Source organism: Dipodomys merriami, unplaced genomic scaffold, assembly GCF_024711535.1.
Source record: "Dipodomys merriami isolate MVZ:Mamm:240054 unplaced genomic scaffold, mDipMer1.0.p SCAF_1, whole genome shotgun sequence".
In the NCBI taxonomy this organism is placed as follows: Eukaryota; Metazoa; Chordata; class Mammalia; order Rodentia; family Heteromyidae; genus Dipodomys; species Dipodomys merriami.
Window position 1 is genome coordinate 2,667,554 of NW_027202270.1, and position 18,533 is coordinate 2,686,086.

Sequence of the window (18,533 nt, forward strand, 5' to 3'; positions counted from 1 at the left end):
ATAAGTTCAACCACAGAGGACATCTCATGGACCCGGTGGCCAGCGGCCTCCTGCTCTCCCTGCCCACTTTGCCCTCGGGTGCAGCATCCAGGGCTCCGCTGTTGGTCACAGCACCTTAGGCTGCCCAGGGGAGGACCTGGCCCCTCTACTGGCCTCCAGGCCGAGGAGGAGCCAGGGCTGCGGTGGGCAAGGCACAGCAAGGGACCCTGGTACCTCTGGGCTTCGCTGGCCCTCAGGCACTGGCCTGTGGGTGGCAGGTGACAGTTTAAAGCCCGTGGGACCCCCAAGGGTGTTCAGGGTGCAGCTGTGGGCAGCTGGCAGGATGGGGAGCAATGTGACCTCCACACTAAATGAAGCTGAAAGTGACAGATGAACCAAAGACCGAGTCATTGACTCCCCCGCCCTCTGCCTTCCAGGTGCTTTCTGGGGGTGACCACGGGGGCCACAGTGGCCTCTATCTCATCATTGGCTGCCCGTGGAAGGCTGCGTGGCTGAGCCCAGTGACAGACGATGTTGCTGACTGTCACCGTCACCGACAGCACATCCGGGCCATCACAGCCGCAGCTTGGATGGAGGTCTTTCTCTCTGGCTGCTCTCAGGTCTCCTCCCAGCCTGGGCTGGGGGGCTCCCGGGGTGCTCTCCGTGCTGACCAGTCACATGGCTGGCTAGCGCTGGGCAGGCTCTCTGCCCATCTGTGGCTCATTTTTATAGTGAACTGTCAGGTCTGCTAGGAGGCTGAGGGGAGGGAGGAGGGGGGACGGAAGAGGGAGGAGGAAGGGGAAGGGAGGGAGGGAGGAAGAGCGGGGGGGCAGCTCTGTGGGTGATGGGCCTCGGGTGCTCAGGGTGGCATTAAGGCAGGGACTTCAGGCTTTGGAGGTGCGGAGGCTGCAGCTGCCCGGCCAGGCCCCTGAGGCGAAGGTGGCCAGGCCCAGGCCGAGGGGGTGCTGGAGCAGAGGGGAGGAGAGGAACGATGGGCGGAGGGGATGGGAGCTGCAGGGGGAGCCGGTGCAGGGGAGGGGGGTGGCGAGCCCCTGGTGACCAGGAAGGCACCGGCACGGGGCAGTGGGCAGAGCGGGACGGGCAGGTCTCTCCTTGGCGTTGGGTTGGGGTCTCGTGGTGAGGGGCAGTAGAGTTGCCTATGTCTCTTGTGGACAGAGTCTGGCCTTCCGCAAGGCCCAGTCTAGCCGCCCAGCTCCCATGGTGCCCCCTGACCACCCCAGGGTCGGCGGCTGCCCAGCGCCTTCCTGCCTCCTCTACCAGTCTCGCCCCCCCCCCCCCCCCACCGCACTGCTCTTCCTTCCCATGGCTCCTTCCCTCGTTGCGAGATGAGGTGGAGAGCTGGCCCATCTCTACGATTGGAAAGACCCAGAACAAATGGCGGCCCGTAGAGTGCAAGTCTCAAGCGCTTATGCTAGACAGGCATTGCCCTTTACGGACACCCCATTTCACCAGGTGCATCCTTCTATCACCCCGGGGTCTGGGGTCTGAGCCCACCCTCTCAGCCGTCCCTCCCCACGGGGCTCCCTGGACACACAGCGCCCAGCCGGAGAGGGGCGGACAGGAAGCAGAGGAAAAAGTAATTCCCCAAGGAGCCAGTGAGCAGACGCCACAGCCCTGCCCTGCCCTGGCCTTGGTGCAGAGGCCAGTGATCTCCATCCGGCGGTGACCCCATAGGGACTTCTCCAACCCCAGAGCGTAGCCAGCCCCTCCCCTCCCCTGCCTTCCCCCGCCTCCCCTCACCTCCGCAGTTCTGAGGACCCTTTACAAGGTGAGCCGCTTCTATCTCCTTCCTCTCCTCCCCTAGCTTGGGGCTACTTGAGTGGGGAGTTCTTCAGTTTGGGGATCCCCAGAGATGATCTAGAGGTGCTGTTCCTGCTCCCCCAGGAGGCAGCCCCAGCAGGTGCAAGGCAGGGTGGCCTGGTCTAGGGATTGCTGGGAAGAGGGTCAGACCCTGGAGGCTGAGACTCAGCGCAGAGTCTGATGGATATAGGTGCTCCCTGCAGGGCAGCTGCTGTGTTCTGATTATGTTTCCATCAGATCTCACCGAGGCCCACAGGCCAGCTCTGCCCCGGGCCCTGCTCCTGCTGCCCGCCCGGATTCTGCCCACGGGCAGTGTCTTCTACCCAGCATGCTGGTGCAGCCAGCTTCTCCTCCCCCAGCGGGCACATGTTGAGCGTTTCCTCCTGGGAAGGCCTTCCCAGACCTTCTCTCCTTCTGGCTGTGTGTCCAGTCCTCATGCCATGCCCTGGCCCTGGCGGTACCCATCAGTGGGGCTCTGCTTGGCCCCACAGGACCTCTGGGCACCTGGGCAGAACTTGCCTTTGTCTGCCTGGCCCCGCTGCCCGGCCCCGGCTGGCCGGCAGCCACCCACCCAACTGATTGCAGAGCTGAGGAATTTCGCTTGGCATTCAGAAATCCCTGCTGGAATTTTCCACTGAGATAAGCAAGGGTGAAGGTTTCTGGAAAAGCCAGGCCCCTGCCTTTTCTGCTTATCCTAAAGGCCTCATGAGATAAGAACATTCTGGAAGAGCTGGAGCTCAGGTAGCTTTCACATTCAGCTTTGTTCTTTTTTATTTTATTTTATTTTTTGGGTCGTGGGGCCTGAACTCTTGGCCTGGGCGCTGTACCTCAGCTCTTCAGCTCAAGGCTAGCGCTCTACCACTTGAGCCACAACGCCACTTCTGGCTTTTTTCTTTTCTGCTTATGTGGTGCTGAGGAATCGAACCCAGGGCCTCAGGCATGCAAGGCAAGCGCTCTACCACTGAGCCACCTTCCCAGCCCCTCAGCTTTGTTCTTAATCATAGCTCTGCAAGGAAGACCCACGGAGAAGGAGGAGGAGGAAGAGGAGGAAGAGGAGGAGGAAGAGAAGGAGGAGGAGGAGGAGGAGAAGGAGAAGGAGGAAGAAGAGGAGGAAGAGGAGGAGGAGGAGGAGGAAGAGGAGGAGGAGGAGGAGGAGGAGGAGGAGGAGGAGGAGGAGGAGGAGGAAGAGGAGGCACTGCTCCCCTTCACGTCCCCTTTGGAGGGCTCTGGAATGCCTCACAGGCGAGAACCTAGTCATCAGGGTCTTTGGGTCACTTCTACCAGAAGGGCAGGTTGGTCTCTTTGTGAGGAACCAAAGGGGTCCAGGTGGGTCTGGGGTGGGCAATTTCTGGGTCAGCTAGGAGATCTGATAACTGCTTAAGAAATCTCACCTGTGAGCTGGGTATGGTGGTACACACCTGTCCTGTAATGCCAGTACTCAGGAGGCTGAGGCAGAAGGATCAAGAGTTGGAGGCCGCCTTGGGTCACACAGAGAGACCCTATCTCAGTAAATAAGTAAGTTAAGTGAGTAAACAAATAAAGCTAAGGGCTGGGATGTGGCTCAGTGGTAGACGCTTGCCTAGCAGGGATACAGCCCAGGGTTCCAGCTCCAGAACCCTCCCCCAAGTAAGTAAATTAATCAACATAAAGCCAAGATGGCTAACTTAATGTGTACAAAAGTTTATGAGCCCCATTACAGCGAAAATCCTACACATGGCGTGACCTTGGTGAACTACAAGTGAAACCTGGTTTTTAGACCTCAGGCCCAAAGTCCGCAGTCCCAAGGTAGCCCTGGCCACTGTATCCCAAACAAAGACACACATCAAGGCAGAGAGAGGGGGGTCATTCCACGAGAGCCCTGGGAGACAGCGCCTCAGTGCGTCTTCGGCCGTCTTCAGGGCTGCAGACCTCGGCTTCCGTCCCGGGTCGCCAGTGAGGTGACCTTGCGCACAGCCTTTGTCCTTGGAGACCTTCTGGAGAATTGCTGCCACTAGGAACGTGTGAGTTTCCCGCTGCTTCCTTTAAGATGATGAGATGAAGCCGAGGCCCGTCCGAGGGCAACGTGCCTTCCTCACAAGCCCCCTGCCCATGAATTTTTCTCCTTCTGGAGCTCAAGGTGGTGGTGAAGGGACTGCGGTGGAGAACAGCTCAGAGCAAGTCTCGGCTAGAAAAGCGGGAAGCTTTAGTTAATTCCCAGGGCCCAAGGAAAGCGGGTCGTCCCTGACGTAAACCCTGTCACTGTCATGGGGTGTGACAGCGTCAGAGCCAACCTTGTAATGGGCTACGATTTGCCACCTCCAAAGCCAGCTGACCTCACATTTGTCATCATAATTGACAGTTAAATTGCCTGCGATGCATCATTAGGCTGAGCAGGCCTGGAGCCTGCTGCAGCCCCAGAGCTAAAAGGTTACAACTGCTGGACCCAAAGGGAGGGGTTTCCCATCGGGCTCTCAGGGAGGTGCCGGCTGGCGCTCCGCCCATGGAGCCGTGCAGTTCTTTATGATCTGCGTTTGCTCTGTGAATGTGGAAGTTCATACGACCTCATCACGGTGACTCGCCATGTCCAGGCAACCTGAACCTCATCCCTGGGAAATGCACTCATACCTGGCTCAGAATGAACTATTTTCTTGCCTTCCCCACCCCATGGTGTGCATGCCTGTAATCTCATCATGTTGGAGGCAGACACAGGAGGATCACCAGTTTGAGGTCAGCCTGGGTGATATAATAAGGCCTTGGCTCAAACAAAATCTGAAATAAAACCTATTAAATGGAAAGGTGCTATAGATAATGCTGAGCCTTGCCTCACAAATGAACCAACAGGCCGGGCGCCGGTGGCTCATGCCTGTCATCCTAGCTACTCAGGAGGCTGAGATCTGAGGATCGCAGTTCAAAGCCAGCCCAGGCACGAAAGTCCGTTGAGACTCTTATCTCCAATAAACCACCAGAAAACCAGAAGTGGCGTTGTGGCTCAAGTGGTAGAGCGCTCACCTTGAGCTGAAGAGCTGAGGGACAGTGCCCAAGCCCAGAGTTCAAGCCCCACTACTGACAAAACACAAACAAAAAAAATCTCTAATAAACATAAAACTCAGTTCAGCAAAGTAAACACGAGGACGCAGGTGCTGGAAAGGGGAGACTGGGGAAAGGGTCCGGGGGTAGATAAATGCAGAGAAGGAGGAGGGGAGAATGCAGTGGCAAATTCAATGCGTATTCTGCAACATTAAGAAACTTGAGGGAAGGGGTGATAGAGGGATGGGTGGGAATGTTGAAAAGGGTGATACATTGTATTCATGCACTGTTCTGTTGACTGGCAACTCCTCTGTACAGACACTATCTTTAAGTAATTTACTACCTTTTTTTTTTTTTTTTCCTTTGTGGGGCTTGAACTCTGGGACTGGGCGCTGTCCCTCAGCTCTTCAGCTCAAGGTGAGTGCTCTACCACTCGAGCCACAGCACCACTTCTGGTTTTCTGGTGGTTCACTGGACATAAGAGTCTCACGGCCTTTCCTGCTTGGGCTGGCTTTCAACTGTGATCCTCAGATCTCAGCCTCCTGAGTAGCTAGGATGACAGGCGTGAGCCACCGGCCCCTGACATAATTTATTATCTTTAAGTGAAGAAATCCCCTTAAATGAAATGATGATAAAATATTTAAAGAAATCAACTCCCCCCCCCATTTCCTTATTTGGTTTAAATCAGAGAAGCAGAATTCCTTTGCTTCCACTGCCTTTCTGTACCTCTGTCCTTTGCACTGTTCACACAGGAAGGCCGGCCCATGAGTGCCCATCCTGGCCACTGAGTGGTCCATCCCTCCTCGCTTTGGAATCTGGGACAGAGGATGTGGACAGAGTCGAGGTCTGCAGGGCTGAGGGGACAGCCAGGCTTGCTGGCAGCAGCGAGGGGTCACCCACAACACCCAGGACCAAGTGCCCCCCCCTCCCAGCCCTGGGGGCATGTGGCCTCAGACGCTTTAGTGCTACCCAGCGGGTGTGTGAGAACCACAGAGCTTGTCTGCCAGTGCGTTCCGAGCACCACGAAGGCTGCTTGGCACACTTTCCATCTTCCTCAGATGCCTCCGGCCAAGCCTTCTACCCCAGCCATACTCCAGAGGCTAAGAAGGGACCCTAGGGAAGATAACTCCATTCTAGAACCCTAGTCCTGCTGTTCCCTAGAGGCTGGTACTGCCCCCAGAGGACATCTAACCCCGGGTCAGTCTCTGGGCCCCACCCCCTGGCTGCTGCCCTGGCTCAGGGATGTTTGGACAAATCGTTAGTTCAGTAGGTCACATCGAGACACAGTCCTGTGCCCAGCACGGCTGGGGTTTCTAGCACTGTAAGGGTGGAGGAGGAGCCATGTGGTCACACCGAGGTGACACCCGGAACAAAGCTGAAACTCGGGGCGCAGCTGGGCAAGGCACAGGCAGGGCAGGAATGTCACTTGGGCCTGTACCTGCCAGGTGATCATGTGATCACATGGCCTTTGCCCTGAAGCTTTCAGGAAGGGACGAGGCCTGGCCTGGATCTGGGCACCTTCAGCCGAGGCGTCTCTTGTTTTCCTTTTCACTCCTCTGGGCAGAGTGTTCTAGACCCACAGCTGCTGTCCAGCCTACTCTGTGGAGGAAGGAGGGAGAGAGGCCGTGCAGGCGCACTGGGGACCGGTGAGTCATTGTTCAAACTTCTGTGAGCTCTGCAGAGTCTCTGAGTGTTTGTACACATTCGTGTCTATGTTTGCATGCATACATGTTTGCACTTCTGTCTGCATTTGTGTGGCAGCGCCTCTGGCTTCTGCAGGTGTCACTTGTGTATTGTGAAGTGGGGCAGGACTCCCCGAGCTGGCTAGCTCATATTCCTGGAAGGAGATCCATTTTGCTTTTTCCTTCCGGAAACTTCCAAAGGCCTAGAGCAAAAACTTGCCTCTGGGAGGACATAGATACTGCGTCCCCTCCCCCCAAGAATCTACTTCAAACCATATCAAAATTGCTCAGTTAATATCCATTGGTGATGACTTGAAAGTTGTCAGGTTTTTCTCATAAAACTCCTACATTTCCCCCCTGCCTTAAACAGTCTCATTGTTCTAAAAGCAATGGAGGGGTGGAAAGAGCTGCTGCTGGGGGGCACGCCGTCCACAGCGACCCTGCTGCACCCAGGTCACTTTGCGGGGCTCTCCTTACGTGTCTTCTTTTGGCGGGAGCTGAAGATTAGAAGAGAAGTCCTATGATGAGACTCAGTTCTGAGTCCTTGGGCCTTGGGAGGGGCTTCCAGTCACCCTCTCCTGAATCCGACTGTCCAGGCTCTGCCGGCCTCGCTGGCGGCCTCCTCTTGGAGCGGAGAACTCCCCCCAGGGATTAACGGGCGCCTGCAACCCAGCGTCACACAAGTCCCATGAGAACATAGTTACTCGTGGAGAAAAACAGCTTAAACTGGGTGAAAAAAAATCACACGAGGGAGGGAAATGGGTCAGCTAGTGGGGACTGTTGTAGAACTCTCACGAGGGCACCCAACTTGGCGTGGAAGCTGTGTGCCCCGGGGACGCCGTGGCAGCCTGTTCTGGCTCTCAGCTCAGTGTTTGCATTGGTAGAGCTGCCTGGGCCGGAGGACCTCTGCCTTGGCTTCCATGAGAGCTCCGTGCAGCTGCGGGAGGGGGGCAGGGCATGACCACCGAGGTCCCGTCCAGAGGGGTCGGAGGGCTGGGGCAGGGTGGGGGTGCAGGGCATGACCACCGAGGTCCCGTCCAGAGGGGTCGGAGGGCCGGGGCAGGGTGGGGGTGCAGGGCATGACCACCGAGGTCCCGTCCAGAGGGTTCGGAGGGCTGGGGCAGGGTGGAATCACAGCAGCGTCAGGAAGCCCCTGGGAGCCTGCTGGAGTCCCGGCCCTCCTCCACAAGCCCTGGGTGTGATTAGCATGGAAGCCTCAGGACAGACACTGAAATGTGGCCACTTACGGCTTCTGGCTAAACCATTTTCTCCTCCCTCCCTGCCTGCCTCCCTCCCTGCCTCCCTCCCTTCTTTCCTTCCTTCCTTCCTTCCTTCCCAGCTGCTTTCCTTCCTTCCTTCCCAACTGCCTGCCTTCCTGCCTTTTATGCTGGAACTGGGGCTTAAACTCAGGGACTGGGTGCTGTTCTTTAGCTTTTTCTCTGAAGGCTGTGGCACTATAGCCCTTGATCCACTTCCTTATTTTAGTGGCCAATTGGAGCGAAGAGTCTCTTTAGCCTTGGCTGACTTTGAACTGTGATCCTCAGATCTCAGCCTCCTGAGTAGCTAGCTAGGATTACAGGTGTGAGCCACCAGCACCTAGCTAAGCCATTTTCTTATTCAAGCAGGTGATGCTTATTGAACAGCTCCTTCAAGCTCAATGAATGCAGTGCTTGCACTTGCTAGTGGTTATAGCAGTGAGAGAGGGCGCTATAAAACCATTACACGAAATGACATCAAATCCAAAGGAGATGCTTTCAATCAGAAGGGGCTCCGAGCCAGGCACCGGTGGCTCATGCCTGTAATGCTAGCTACTCAGGAGGCTGAGATCTGAGGATCGCAGTTCAAAGCCAGCTAGGGCAGGAAAGACCATGAGACTCCTATCTCCAATAAACCCTAGAAAACCGGAAGTGGTGCTGTGGCTCAAGTGGTAGAGTACTCGCCTTGAGCTGAAGAGCTGAGGGACAGCGCCCAGGCCCAGAGTTCAAGCCCCATGACCGACCAAAAAATAAATAAATAAATAAAAAAAGAAGAGGCTCTGGTTGTCCACAAGGGCTGGATGTGTACAGGCAGCAACTGGGAGACCACATGGGAGGCTGTTGATGACCAGCTTGAGGGAGAGGGGAGACCCAGAGCTTCACTGCGCAGCCGTGTCCCCCCCCCCCCCCCCGCTTGACAGTGGAGTTGATGATGGCCCCTTGGGAACAGGACTCCTCGGTACTTTGGCTTGGCTGATGGCCTTGAGGCCTGGCTGACTTCTGAAGGGGATTTTCCGGGTGTCCATTGTATGTCTGACTCTTACCTTGGAGCTTAGTTTTCAGGCTCCTTTGAGTCCTGCGCGGCCGGGGCTCATGGGCAGAGGAGAGGGGTCTGGCCTCTGGGCAGGCTGCTGTGGGTCTGTGGAGACCAGAAGTTCAAGGAGAGCTGGGCGGAGGGGGCGGCTTCCAGCACCGGCTCCTGGAGTGGGTCCCAGGCCCCTTGACAGAGCGGCTCTTACCCAAGCCTCCCGCAGACTTTTCTTTCTTTTTATGGGAGCCACACCCCAGCCCTATTTCTGCTGGTTATTTTCTGAAACAGAGCCTTGTTTCCTGCCCAGACCCATGCGTGGACTGTCATCCTCCGGTTTTTCACTTCCTTCCGTGGCTGGGATGACAGGTGCCCGACCCCAGGCCTCATAGTCTCTGTGGGGATGGTGTCTCCCCCTGCTGGCCTCAAATGACAATCTTCCCGAACTCAGCCTCCCGAGAAGCCAGGATGAGAGGCAGACAACGGGCACGTGCCACGTGCGGCGCCAACTTTTTCCTGCAGCAGATAAAATAGATGATGTTCACGCCAGCCGCCCGCTGGCAGGGGCGGGCTGGGCACCGGTACGGCCTGCCCACCCAGGCCTCTGTGCTCACCTCGCGCTGCATGCGCTCGCTGCAGCACCCAGGGGCAGCCCGGCGGGGAGGGGGCAACCCGGCGGGGGTGCTCCGCAGACCCCCCAACCTGCCCCCGTCTGCTCTGGTTTACGCAGGTCATGGCACAGGTGGACAGCCCCCGGCCCGGTGCTGCCCCGGGCCAGCCTCACGTGTCCAAGCTGGTCCTCCTAGGAAGTGGCTCTGTGGGCAAGTCCAGCCTGGCCCTCCGGTTCGTGAAGCAGGATTTCAACAACGTCCTGCCGACCGTGGGATGTAAGTGGAGGGCAGGGCAAGGCTCCTGCGTGGGGTGGGCGGCCCCGGTCAGCTGTGGGGAGACCGGGACTCCCTGCCTCCACCTCTGCCAGATGACGGGGTCTGGCCCTGGGCAGCCCCAGGAAGGAAAGGTCTGCAGGGAGGGAGGGGACGAGTGTGGACCTGCCACCTGCCCGCCACTGGCCCACGGCTGGATTACCCCGCCCACTGGGCGTGGCGGTCAGGGGAGGGACGGGCAGGCGGGACGGGCAGACGGGGAGCGCAGTCAGCCTGGGCACCCTCACTTCCGGCTCCCGCGTGCTCTGAGCTGCACCTGAGGCCCTGAGCACAGGCTTGCGCGTCGCGTGTTGCACACCTTGTTCTTGGTGACGATTTTTAGGAAGGATGAGCAGCAGGGGCGGGCATCCATTTGAATGAAGAGCTAGCAGGGCGGCTCTCCATATGAAGTGAGAGCAGCGTTGCCCCAGCGGCCGTTAATTCTGACCGTCAGCACCCACTGGGGTGCTTGCTCCCCAAGGGAAGACCCTGTGGCTTTCAGAAGCCTGGCCAAGGAGAGGCAGCTGCTTGATGCATCGCCTAGGGTTGGGGGTGAGTGGGACCGGAGAGCCCCCTGGAGGAAGCCTGCTGAGCACGGAGGAGGAAGGGACCCCACAGCCTCTCACAACAGGGGAGGTGTCAAGCGGTCACCAGCCCGGAGGACGGTTTGTCCCAATGGCACTCACGTGCCCAGTGGGATGACACACTTGGACTCTTGGCAGCTTGGGACGGGAGGATCTGGAGGCCTGTAGTTGGAGGCTCCCTGCCCCCATCTTAGCCAGTACAAGTCTGGGAACAGCGGTGTGTGCTTGTCTCCTCAGCCGCTTGGGAAGGACACATTGGTAGATAGAGACCTGGGCAGGTGTGGGGAAAACGTGGAGCTCCAGTCCCCTGCAAGACCGGCTCTGACCAGGGCTGCCCAGGCCCCTGGAAGCCTCGCTGCGTGGGGGCAGGGTCGGCCTCTCCTTCAGAGCCTCCTGCCACACCCTCATTCCAGACCTCTTCCCTTTAGCACGGAAGGAGTAATTGTCTCTTCTTAGAAGCCATTCCGCTTGTGGTTGGTTGTTAGGCTCAATGGTAGAGTGCTTGCCTTGCATGCCTGAGGCCCTGGGTTCCATTCCTCGGCACCACATAAACAAACAGAAAAAAGCCAGAAGTGGTGCTGTGGCTCAAGTGGTAGAGCACTAGCCTTCAGGCCCTACAGGGGTCCAATCATGGGGCCTGAACTCTGGTCCTGGGCACTATCCCTCAGCTCTTCAGCTCAAGACTAGCACTCTACCACTTGAGCCACAGTGCCACTTCTGGATTTTTTCTGTTTGTTTATGTGGTGCTGAGGAATCGAACCCAGGGCCTCAGGCATGCAAGGCAAGCGCTCTACCACTGAGCCACCTTCCCAGCCCCGAAATTACAATTTTGAACATCTTCTCTGTCTATCAGAACCCCGTCAATGGCTCAAGCCCACTCTGGCTCTGGGTAGGGAAGGGGCCCTAGCAGGAAGCCAGGGTCTCATCCCTTTCTGCCTCTGGCACCTTGGCTTCCAGTCTCCATCTCCTCCACAAGTCACGCACAGGGGCAGTGTTACTTGTTTACTTCCTAATGAACTATTTTATTTTATGTGATTTTTTTTTTGAACACTCAGAGCCTGGGTACTGTCTATTCCTTACCTTTTGTGCTCAAGCCCGCTACCCCTTGAGCCACCTCTCCACTTCCAGCTTTTTGTGGGTTCAGTGGAGATAAGAATCTCGTGGACTTCCCTGCCCAGTCTGGCTTTGAACTGTGATCCTCAGATCTCAGCCTCCTGAGTAGCTAGGATGACAGGCGTGAGTCACTGGCGCCCGGCTTGATCCATGACTCTATAAAGGGCCAAGGCTGAGGCATGTGAGCTGACCGAGCATGAGCAGCTCCAAGGGTCGAGTGCCGGGGCTCGGGCGGAGGTCCCCAGAAAGGGCACGCCGAGCCCACGGCCCACAGCCGTGCAGCACCCGGGCACACGGAGGCCTCAGGAAGACGAGGGAAGACAGCAGCAGGGGTTCAGCGGGGGAGGCGGCGGGAGGGGCGGCCATGGCCACGCGGGGGGGAGAGCCTTTGAGGTGGTCACCGGGCCTCTTGGCCTGCCCACAGCAGAGTGGCCAGAGGCCGGGGATTCCAAGGCTGTGGGGCTCCCCCAGTGCGGCCGCCCATCCGGAAGCCACAGAGACCTCCAGACCTCTGCCTCGGAGGCCCCTCCTGCGTGCCTTTCAACCAACGTCCCTTCTGCCCCCACCCACTGGGGACCCAGAGAGAGCATGGCTGACCGCTGTATCCAGACGCCCCATCTAATGGAGGAGGCTCTGGCCTAGCCTCCCGGGCCGCGCGTGGCTGGCTGTGTCCAACTGGCTTGCTGAGCCGTGGATGGACACCTTCCCCCCCACCCCGCGCCCTCCGTCCCCCATTCCAGGTGCGTTCTTCACGAAGGTGGTGGATGTGGGCGCCTCCTCCCTGAAGCTTGAGATCTGGGACACGGCTGGCCAGGAGAAGTACCACAGCGTCTGCCATCTTTACTTCAGGGGTGCCAACGCTGCGCTTTTGGTCTATGACATTACCCGGAAGGTAGGGGTAGCACACAGGCATGGTGGCCTTGCAGGTTTCCTAGCTCACAGCATGAGCACGTCAGGACGGACAGACGGTTCAGTGAGCCGCTCACCACCTCCAGGAAGCCCTCCCTGACAGCCCCACGCTGTTTCGTTCTGCTCCTGAACAATTGTGCAGGGGCCCCCTGCCCTCTGCCTCATCAGTGCCAGAATGCCACCCCCAACCCTCCCGCACCCCATGGCCTCCCTCAGGCCTCTAGTTTCCTGGGACCCCACTTTGCTGCCAGCTTCATAGAAACCCCTGGGGTGGCGCAGGCCTGGTCGGCAGCCACAGGGGCCCAGAGCGCCGCCTACAGGCCTGGCCGTGCCATTCTGCCCGGCACAGGGCACAAGGCCGTGCCTGAGCCTCTGACCGCCCTGCTCTCTTCCTAGGATTCCTTCCACCGGGCCCAGCAGTGGCTGTCCGAGCTGGAGAAGGAGTTCTCCCCAGGGGAGGTTGTGGTGATGCTGGTTGGAAACAAGACGGACCTCGGAGAGGAGCGGGAGGTGACGGCACAGGTACGGCGCTGGGGCCAGCCGGCCTGGGGGGCCTGGAGGCCTTGAAACACGGCCGTGCCCAACTGCACACCTCCGGCCCGTGCCCACACCCATCCACGCATTGCCACCCGCACGTCCACACACACAGGCGCAGGTCAGCACACGTTCACTCCCACACGCACACTCATATTGACGCTCGAATGCACATGTTCTGAGCTCACACATGCTCACACCCAACTCATGCACACACTGTGCCTTCATGCGTGCTGTCCACTTAGTTTCTCCTTTGGGCCAAAGAATTGTGGTTTTACCTGGAGGGTGCGGCCAGGGTGGGTCCTGTGGGGAGAGCCGGGGCCCACTCATGCTTCTGCTGCAGGAATGGGGTCCCGTACTCTGGGCTACCCCATCCCATTCAGATTAACGTGGGTTTCCAACGGATGATTGATCGCAGGCCCTGTGACTGAGTTTCCCGTCTTCTTGGCTGGGAACTGGGTAAAGAATAGAATGAAGCCGTTGCTCTGTGAAATGATATACAATATGGTAAACACTGCAGAGACAGACAGAGGACTGTGGGGTGGAAATGGGGACTTCCAGTGTGCTGGGCGAGGGTGTGTGTGTGTGTGTGTGTGTGTGTGTGTGTGTGTGTGTGTGTGCGCACTTGTGTGCGCTTGCATGTGCGTGCAAGAGGCATGTACACAGCCCTGTGTGGGAGGGTCCTACATATATGTGTAGTTGTATGTATCTAGTTAGTCACACGTGACTGTTGTGTGCATAGTATGTGTGTGTAGGTGTGTGTAGTGCTGAGGTGCACATGTGTGTGCAGGGCTGGTCTCAGGGCAGGCTCCTGGCTGAGGTTGATGGGACAGCAGGCTGGAGGTGGAGCTCCTGTTGCAGGCAGGGCTGGCCTGTGCCTGAGAATGCAGAAGGCAGAGCGTCACTGGGAAAGCCATGTGGGCTCAGGAAGCAGCGTGCCCAGAGTGTGGCATTAGGATCGGGGTTCAGCCAGGGCGCCCTGGCTCACACTTCAGTCCTGGCTACTCCAGAGGCTGAGATCTGAGGATTGCAGCTCAAAGCCAGCCTGAGCAGGAAAGTTTGGGAGACTCTTATCTCCAATTAACCACCAAAAAGTCAGAAGTGGAACTGTGACTCAAGTGGTAGAGCACCAGCCTTGAGTGAAAAAGCTCAGGGACAGAGGCCAAGCCCGGAGTTCAGGCTTCAAGACTGGTGTGTGCGTGCACACATGTGTGCACATGGATGGTCATCTGGAGACAATAGTGTTTGGAGTCTGGGGGCTGTTGCATGTGCATGCACACATATGCACTCACACACACATGGATGGTCGTCTGGAGACAGTAGTGTGTTTGGTGTCTGGGGGCTGCTGGTGCATGCACGTGCTCACACACACACACACACACACACACGGATGGTCGTCTGGAGACAGTAGTGTGTTTGGTGTCTGGGGGCTGGTGCATGTGCATGCGTGTACGCACACACACACACACACACACACGGATGGTCATCTGGAGACAGTAGTGTGTTTGGTGTCTGGGGGCTGGTGCATGTGCATGCGCGCACACACACACACACACACACACACACACACACGGATGGTCATCTGGAGACAATAGTGTGTTTGTCTAGGGGACTGGGACTAGGGTCAGGAGCTGATGGAGACGCAGGGTGAGTGCGAGCAGCCCAGTGGTGAGCTGGGAGGGAGGCCCGAGGCCAGCAGCTCGCTTTGGCTGCTTTGGTGGCACCTCTGCTGGCTCAGCTTCCCGGCATGGAGGCAGTTCTGGACGGTGACAGGTGGCCTGTGGCAGGGGCTTCTGGTGGCTTGGAGCCCGTGGGAGCAGCCACCGTAGGTCTGGACCACTCACCATCTCCAGGGCTCCCCTGCTGGTCCCCATTCCTGCTCCCACTGTGCCTGGCCCCGGGAGGGAGGCCAGGGGGGCGGGGCTGGCTGCACGCGGTGCACGGTGGGAGCATGCTGACCCTGAGCCGTGTCCGGCCTAGCGAGCGGTGCGCTGCCTCGGTGGCTGAGTTTATGCTTTAAACTAAGGTTGTCATCGCAAATCTGCTGCAAAGGCGGCACAGCAGTCCCGGTGTGCTCACCTTGTGGCTTCTCCGCCCCAACACAGAAGCACATGGACTGGACACCCCCGCCCGCATGCTGCCCTGCACCACACATCTCCCAGCGCCAGGGGCTCCCTCCCCCCGCAGCCCCCCTCCCCCCCCCCCCCGCAGCTCCCGCCCTTCCGTCTGCTCCTCCCACCTCCTCTTTCCTCCGAGGAGCTCTGTGCCTATTACTGCAGAATTGATTGACAAACCACTATCTGGGCACCGGGGTGCTCACACAGCAGGGGTGAGGTGCCGGGGACCCCACTCCAAAGACCCCTCAGGAGACAGCCCGGCAGGGCACAGGTGGAAAGAGACACAGTCATCTGGGGGGGGGGTAACAGGTAGGCTGTGTGGGTCTGAGGGGTCTGGAAGGGGACAGGGAGCCCGGGAGCATCCGCAAGGGGCCTGGAGGCGCGTGCGGCCCGTGGAGAGGCCCCGCCCTGGCTGTCTGCGGGTGCACCGGCTGGCACCAGCATGTAGGAGTGACATCATGATGTGGTGACCACCTGGAGGGTGGGGAGTGAGAAGAGAGGGAAGGGGGGATTAGAACCACTGACTGCCAGAGGCCCTGGCTCTGGTGGGCTGCGGGAGCCCGGCTTCATGGAGACCCAGTGGGAGACCCCCAGTCCCTGGCTCCCCGGCTTCCGGGTCATGTTTGCAAATGTGTGGAGTTCTAGTCTCTGTGCAACCTTCATTGCTCCACTCAGACCTGACGGTGTGGGAAAGCAGGGCGCCCCTGCCCCCCCTCCCTGTTCTCCCCTCCCCTTCTCTCCACTTCCCTTCCTTCTTCTCTCTCTCCTTCCTCTTCCCTCCTTTTTCTTCTTTCCCTATGCCCCTCCCCTCCTTTCCCCTTCTTCGGATAGATGTTTTGTTTTGGTATTCCCCACCCCCCACCCCCTGCATCTCCATCATCTTCTCTTCTCCGCTCCATCCCTGCCCTGGGTGGGTGGCCAGGGCCAGGGCGGGGCCAGGGCCAGGGCCAGGGCGGGGCCGTGTCTGGGTCTGGGTCAGAGGTCATCTGGGGCCCAGGAATTGCAGGTGACCCTGGGTCTTTCCCTCAGGAAGGGAAAGAATTTGCTGAGAGCAAGAGGCTACTCTTCATGGAAACCTCGGCCAAAGCGGACTACCAGGTGTCCGAGGCCTTCGCGGCGGTGGGTGAGTGGCCGGCAGGGAGGGGCGTGACGGTGGTCAGGCCACCCTCCCTGGGACCCTTTTGGTGCCCCTGGGCTGGGAGAAGGAGGAGAGGCGCAGAGCCCTGGCTTTAAGGTTCTTGACACTGCTGGGAGCGCCAGATTCGGGGACCCCCTTCCCAACAGCACCCTCCCCTCTTCCACAGCCCAGGAGCTCCTGCAGAGACAAAAAGCTGGGAACAGCGCCCCCCTGCGGGGGGGTGAAGCAGTGGATTTGAACTCTGGGCCTGCCAGGCAGGTCAAGTGCTGTGCCCACTAGAAGCGGCCATTCCAGGAGAAAGGGGGAGGACACTCCTGACCCAGCTGGGCCCCAGAGCATCTCCCGCCTCAGCTGTGGCTCTGGGATGAGCTTGGACTGTCTGTCTGTCCATCTGGATTCACTTGATGATGGTCGGGTTCAAACCACAGAGGTGTTTGGAAGGTGGCCATGTCTCTTTGCCATGTCTCACGGCCTGGGGAACCATCAGGGAGGGGCCGGCGACACGAGGCTGTCCACCACACGCCGCCGGAGCCGCACCCCGCTAGGCTCCCTGGCCGCTGCCTGGCCACCAACACTGGAGAGACCGGAGAGCAAGGACCAGAGGAACTGCCATTGACATGAGCAGAGGGGGGCTGGGGGGGAGGTGTCTGCCCGGGGCTGGGCTGGGCTGGGCCGGGAAGAAATGCAGCGCTGGGCCCAGTGCGGCTGAGTCTCAGCAAGGTTGCTCAAGGAGGCAGACTCTAATGGGGCACCAGGGGTTGTGGGGCCAGAACTCCTCCCTCTGGGGTGCAGCCCCTCCCCCTCCCACCAGGGGTGCAGCCTTGTTTCCGTCCAGTGATGTGAAGACCTGGATGTTTGTCCTGTGATGGAAGTCGAGCCATGATGCATATTCTAACAATTAAACGGTCTCCGACCACGTGGCTGTCATTGATTTTTTGAGGTGTGTGTGTGTGTGTGTGTGTGTGTGTGTGTTTGTGTTTGGCGGGGTGGTGTGCAGTGTGGCCTGGTGGTCTTGCCTGCATTCCAGGGTCACTGGTGGTAATGACACCCGGAGGTGCTGCGAGGGGCAGGGTGGCCGGTAGGCCGGGCTGTTGCTCTAGACAGGACATGTTTTCAGATGATGATGCGTCATCCTTCATGGGTGTTCACAGGGAGCCGAGGCCCCATCCTGGGAGATAATCAGATGTAGCCATTGTTGAGGGCTGATGTTGGTTTTCATCCTTGCCTCTGGGACCATGAAAAGCAGGCGTGTGCTTCAATGATAAGACATGGTTACTTGACATGATGAACAGATACAGCTGTCATCCCAACTCTAGGGAGGCTGAGGCAGGAGGCCAGCCTGGGCTTCATAGTCAGCCTTGTTGGGGTGGGGGTGGGAGGATTTTGATCACCAACTGAGGCCTGACTATGTCAGCTGTGCAGATCACAGAGGACAGAGGCAAAGGTCCCACCTGGCTGTAGCTTCCCCCGGGCAGGGGGCCTGGCCAGCTGGGTGCTCAGTCCTGTCTGCTTGGCCTGGAGAGTACCATGCAGCCCCTGGCCTTGGCCTTGGCCCAGGGGGAGTCCTGGGGTGGGGAGTGGACACAGCAGGCCGCTGGCTGGGATGCTGCCCGGGTGAGCGAGGACCACTGAGTCCTGACAGAGCTCTCTGCTCTTCCAGAGACCCCCCCCCCAATTACGCAGCTCCCTCCCCCATCCAGCAGGGACATCGGGATTCTCAGCATCCAACGCAGCTTCCGTGTATTCTAAGGGGCCCTGCTGGCATGGTCACCCCAGTTGAAAGGAGCCAGCAGGGTCCCCTGGGCTCCAGGTGGACCTGGACTTTCCTGATGTTCCCCTGGGGTAATGCATCCTGTGATCTCACTGGACAGAGGCAGACCTGGCTCTTTCTCGCCATGATCTGCAGGAACAGCTAAAGGAGGAAGAGAGTCACGGCCTCCCAGAGGGCTCTTGGCCTCATTCTCCCTGGGGACGATCGCAGGGACCTCTCACCATGTACTGGGCTGGCACTGCAGCTCTGGCAAGTAGAGTTGTCACGTGACCATCTCCTTGCAGGTGACCTAGGTGAGCTGTATGTCCTGGCCTGCCAGACTGTGTCCTCTCCTCTCCTGCCACCCAAATGGAGGCTCCCAGCAGGGCTGGCAGGCCGGCAGGACCACCTTAGATGCCATGATTGCCAGTGGCCACTAGATGGCGGTCTAGCACAGCCTAAGCCTTAAACCGTCTAGTGCTTGCTCTGCCTGGGTCCTGGGTCCTGGGAACTCCTTCCCTCCGCTGAGAACAGTCCACTGAGGGAAGTGGGGGGATACATGGGAGGCGTCGCACGCCTGCCTCTGTGTGTGTGTGTGTGTGTGTGTGTGTGTGCCTACATGTGCGCACCTACATGTGCGCACACCACCCCTGGAGCTCTGAACTGGGGGCCTTGGCTTTTGCACTAAGGCTGA

The 18,533-nt window shown here is 58.8% G+C and overlaps 1 protein-coding gene across 1 annotated transcript; it reads left to right on the forward strand.

Moving 5' to 3' along the window:
- The first annotated feature begins 6,229 nt into the window (after window positions 1–6,229).
- On the forward strand, window positions 6,230–16,991 carry Rab17 (RAB17, member RAS oncogene family). Its single transcript, XM_070010700.1, has 6 exons — window positions 6,230–6,452; window positions 9,502–9,658; window positions 12,132–12,283; window positions 12,697–12,822; window positions 15,981–16,074; window positions 16,256–16,991. The coding sequence occupies exons 2-6, from the start codon at window positions 9,505–9,507 to the stop codon at window positions 16,366–16,368; spliced, it is 639 nt and encodes a 212-aa protein (XP_069866801.1). The 5' UTR covers window positions 6,230–6,452; window positions 9,502–9,504; the 3' UTR covers window positions 16,369–16,991.
- Window positions 16,992–18,533: the final 1,542 nt, after the last annotated feature.

What these genes read in the sequence shown, in the direction of transcription:
- Rab17 (XM_070010700.1), top strand. Translation starts at nt 9,505, where the DNA reads ATGGCACAGGTGGACAGCCCCCGGCCCGGTGCTGCCCCGGGCCAGCCT. An exon ending in TCTATGACATTACCCGGAAG is followed by an intron (nt 12,284 to 12,696) that starts GTAGGGGTAGCA and finishes CTCTCTTCCTAG; the next exon opens with GATTCCTTCCACCGGGCCCA. An exon ending in CGAGGCCTTCGCGGCGGTGG is followed by an intron (nt 16,075 to 16,255) that starts GTGAGTGGCCGG and finishes CCTCTTCCACAG; the next exon opens with CCCAGGAGCTCCTGCAGAGA.